This window comes from Magnolia sinica, chromosome 7, assembly GCF_029962835.1.
Source record: "Magnolia sinica isolate HGM2019 chromosome 7, MsV1, whole genome shotgun sequence".
Lineage (NCBI taxonomy): Eukaryota > Viridiplantae > Streptophyta > Magnoliopsida > Magnoliales > Magnoliaceae > Magnolia > Magnolia sinica.
In genome coordinates this window covers 82,973,287-82,977,845 of record NC_080579.1, presented here as the reverse complement: position 1 = coordinate 82,977,845, position 4,559 = coordinate 82,973,287, and the positions used below count along the sequence as shown (strand labels likewise).

Genomic DNA, 4,559 nt, shown 5'->3' with positions numbered 1-4,559 from the left:
AGTAAAAATGAAAATAAAATAGGAATTCTCATTCTGATGGTATTTCACAAATTCAGCATGGGCAGCCCTACGTAGCAGGTTGGGTGACTAAAGTAGCTCATCCTACCCCAAAATCATATATGGTATGTCGAATAACTCATTCCGAATTGCAAGATATGCTCGATTTAAGGTCCCGACGGTCTCGATCACTTCCACTTGTGATCGAGCCTTTTCTGATCCATCTTGGCCATAAAATTATCCGTGACCCGCTCTACATCAATTAAAAATGCAAATCTCAGCGTGGATGAGAAACTGAGTTAATTCAGACAGACTCAACTGTATCACTGAGTCCTCAGGGACTATAGACCATTTGGGCTTGGGTCCATCTATCGAGTCGTAGTCAGCTCAGACCAGTCAGCATGGGGCCTGTCGGAGCTTTAAAACCATGGAACAATCAATCCCCTACATGTGTGCGGATATCGTACAAAGGCTACACGCAAACACTCAACACACGTGCCCCACATTCTAAACCGTCCAAAATTTCAGGCCCTACAACAGATGTCCACTTCCTCTACAAAAAGACTAACTAGCTTTTCCTAGCTGCCTGACTGTTGGCCATTTGTTTCTCAAATTTGGACTGTTGATTATTATTCAGAGGGGAGATTTCCTGTCCAATGGAATAGCTTTCCGACATTCATATATTTTCAGTTCTAATCCCCTTCCCACCATAACCAAATGCTAAACCGATCTCACATCCGGCTCAGGTTGAAATCTAACCTGTAATACTGGAATGCCAGCACCTCCAAGGAAATCAATACCAAACCTTGGAAGCTGAGAGAGAATTGAGTGGGCAAGACAAGCAATTTGCAGCTGGGTTGAGCTCTACTGTAATGATTATGTGAAATCCATCTCAAATATAAGGTGCATCACCTCATTTTAGTCTCAGGGCCTGAGTATCAGGCCCAATCCTGATTCAGGTGCGCTACATTATTACAAACAGTATACAAGGCAATGCTTATCCTCAAATAATTTCTCTTGTGTGGCCCACTTGAATTATGTATGGGCCTGAATTTTTTTAACCTATGACTAAATTTTGATGTGGCATCTAATGGTTAGAGTGGATTTTGTATAATCATTACATTGGCACTGTCAATTTAAGGGCGGACCATCTCTCTTCTTACTGTTTGCTTTGGTATGGGTGTGGCCCATGTGAATCACAGGTCAGCATGATGAGTTAGCCCTGAGCTTAACATGGGATTACACATCTAATGGTTGGAGTAGATTTTGCATAGACATTACCATGGGCCCCATAAAAAAATCAACGGTTTACCATGGGCCCCATAAAAAAATCAACGGTAGACCTGATAAACTCAGGGTATTTAATACATAATTTGGTTTGTCTTTTAGAATTTTACACACAACTACCTAATTGATATGAACGTATATTCCGTTACCTTTTTTGAAAAAGTTTCAAACACATGCCTCGTCGACATTAATGAAACTCCACTGCCTTCCGTTGCACCCGTTGGGTGGGTTCGAGCAAATGGGTTAGTTACATGTGTGGGCCCCACCACAATGCATTATGTAAAATCCATTCTAACCATCATGTACTCCATCTCAAGTTAAGCCAAGGGCTCAAAAATTATTGCCATGGACCACATGATTGAAAACAATGTACAGGGTAAAATTCACCTTCCACACCGTATCCCTTGGTGTAGGCTACCTGAATCACATATAGACTTGATTTTAGGCCCAAAGCCTAATTTTTTCCGTGGAATCTTAATCGTTGGATTAGATTTCATATAATCATCACCGTGGGCTCCTTGAAAATCAAGAATGTAAGTAACGCAGGGATGAACGGGTGACGTTGATCATCATCTTCCTCAAGGATAACTACTTTGGTACATGGAGCTTCTCTAGACTCCTCATAGAAACTTCTTGAATCCACTAAGAAATAAAGTAAAAAAGTATAAATAAATTCTAATAAATTCATAACTTGATTGATTGATTGATGATTAAAAGCAAATTTATAACCTTTTAAATAAGGATAACAAGTATCTTATGTGGGTAACCACATTATTCTCCTAATTATTCTAAGCACTTTTCATGTTGGACACAACTCCTAAAGCCTAATGGATGAAGAGTTATAATCAATTTAAAACTTATTAAAAATAGTAAAAACAGAAATAAATATGGAATTCACCATGGATGTGATGGAATCTTGCAAATTCAGCACAAGCAACTCGGCATAGCTAGGTTGGTTGGCTAAAGTAGCTTATCCTACTCCAAAATCATATACCGTATGTTGAGTAACTCATTCCGATTTGCGAGATATGCTTGTTTTAAAATTCTCACGATCTTGATGACCTCTGCCTCCAATCAGGCCTTTTCTGATCCATCTTGGACATGAAATTGCTCGCAACCCACTATACATTGTAAGTCTCTCTCCAAACTAATTTCTTGGGTGTGGCCCAGTGGACTACAAATAAACTTAATTTTTTTACTCTACTCTTAAATTAAGATCACCCCTTAATTACACCCTGATACATAGCTCAAGTGGTACACTCTATAAAAGATACCTTGTTTCAACACTAAGGTCTTAGAATTGATACCCTAGTGGGGTCACTAACAGTGAAGTGTGAACTGACAGGGGTGTACTAACAAGCTAGCCAAAAAAAAAATCAGGAGTAAGTCTTTCATAAACACCATGGTGGGCCCTACCAAAAATAAAGTCCCCACCTCCTCCTGCCGGGCAGAAGGTGTCCAGGTAAAAAAAAAAACATAATTTTAGGGGATGCTGCCATATTGTTTATCTAAGATCCATAATGAACATTAGATATTTAGTGCCATATTAAGCCCAAAGATAAAAATAATAATAATTACACGTAGACAGCTATGCTTGATTTTTACTTGATAATTATATGAAATTCGTTTCAATAATTAGATTCCTAACAAACATTTAGGCCCGTGTCCCACAAATCATATCCATTAGTGATTTACTTGGGCCACATAGTGGAAATAGTTTGAAGGATAACCGTTGCCCCATATACTATTTCCATTCATATAATTCACCTAAACCAAATATGAAGCTGATTTTTTTAGACAAAATGGGCAACTCACCTTAATGGTTGGAGTGGCTTTTACATAAATACAGTGGGACCCACTCAAGCCAACCACCCATTTGCTTTCACGGTGTGAAGCTAGTGGAATGGTACTTATATGGATTAATGAGGTAGGGTACGGTTCGAGGGATCTTTTTTTTGAGGGTCCACCGTTACGTGTATATGAAATCCACTCCAATCATTAGATGTGTAATCCTATGTTCTACCCAGGTACAAAAAATCAGTCTGGCTTGTGATGCATGTGGGCCACACAAAAGTAAACAGTTGGGAAACAGTTAGAAAACAGTTTGGAGAGAGTTGCTCGCTCTAAATTTTTAAGGGGCCCACTCGTGATGAATATATGAATTCCGATCCAACCATTAGACGTCACACCAAAGTTGAAGCATGGGACCCAACATTCAGACCAATACATATTCATGTGGGCCATACCAATGGAAACAGTTTGGAGGGTGAAAATTACCTTGTACACTATTTTTAATCGTGAAGTCCACTTGAATAATGGATAGGGCTGATATTTATTCGGTGGACCTAAAATTGTGTGACGCATTAGTTGGTCGGGGTGGATTTTACACAAACAATATGATGGGGCCCACCCGAACCACAAAGAAACACTTGCAAATCTAATGGGCCGGCTAGACTCGGGACAGCCCACGGCAGTTGTACACAGTCCAGACCCGGTCCGATTGATAAGCACGCTTATGTTTTGAGTCTGAGTCCAGCCATACGGCCTGATCCTACTGCCTAAGTCCGGCCTGAGGCAGGCCAGGCCCGAAGTCCAAAGCCCGTCTGCAGGCCCATTTTACAGTCTCCGAATCGATGATCACCAAAAAAATAGAATTCTCTCTCTCTCTATTATCATGATCATAAATAAAAGAAAGAGGAGAAAAAAAAAAAAAACCAAATATACTACTAAAAAAAGGAACAATAAAAATCCAAGAAAAGATAGAGAAGTCTAAAATTCTAAAATCCAATCTCCCATATTCGAAACAAAAGGGGATGGTGTGAATCTATATACAAAAGCCCCACTTATATTTCATACTCATCGTCATCATCTTCGTCAAAATCTACATCTCACATACTGAGATTACTCGCCCGAGTGGCGATCGCGATAGCTGCCTCGTGATCTCTCTGAGGACTGCCCGTCTGGTATCGGGCTGCTGCGGTGGAGATGGCTCAGGGTCCTTGATCTTCTCATCTTCTTGCTTGATCTTCCTCACTTGGCTGTGAATTGGAAAAACCAATTCCCTTTTTTCTTCTCCTTCTCTTCTGTTCTCCATTTCTCTGTAATCGAGAATGAAAAACAAGAAAACAAAATAGCTTCTCTTCTTCTTCTCGTCTTTGAGAGAGAAAACTTGGGTTTTCTTCTGGAGGCAAAAGGAAGAGAAACACGGAGGTTTTGATGTTCTTCTTATAGATAGAGAGGGAGAGAGATGAGTATATAAGAAAATAACTTGTTGT

General features: G+C 39.9%; 1 protein-coding gene across 1 annotated transcript; it reads right to left on the bottom strand.

Moving 5' to 3' along the window:
* Nucleotides 1-4,046: 4,046 nt before the first annotated feature.
* Nucleotides 4,047-4,559, bottom strand: LOC131251552 (uncharacterized). The gene has a single exon (XM_058252313.1). It carries the CDS (start codon nt 4,376-4,378, stop codon nt 4,166-4,168), a length of 213 nt encoding a protein of 70 aa, XP_058108296.1. The 5' UTR covers nt 4,379-4,559; the 3' UTR covers nt 4,047-4,165.

Excerpts from the sequence above, each read along its gene's own strand:
- LOC131251552 (XM_058252313.1), bottom strand. The coding sequence starts at position 4,378 with ATGGAGAACAGAAGAGAAGGAGAAGAAAAAAGGGAATTGGTTTTTCCA.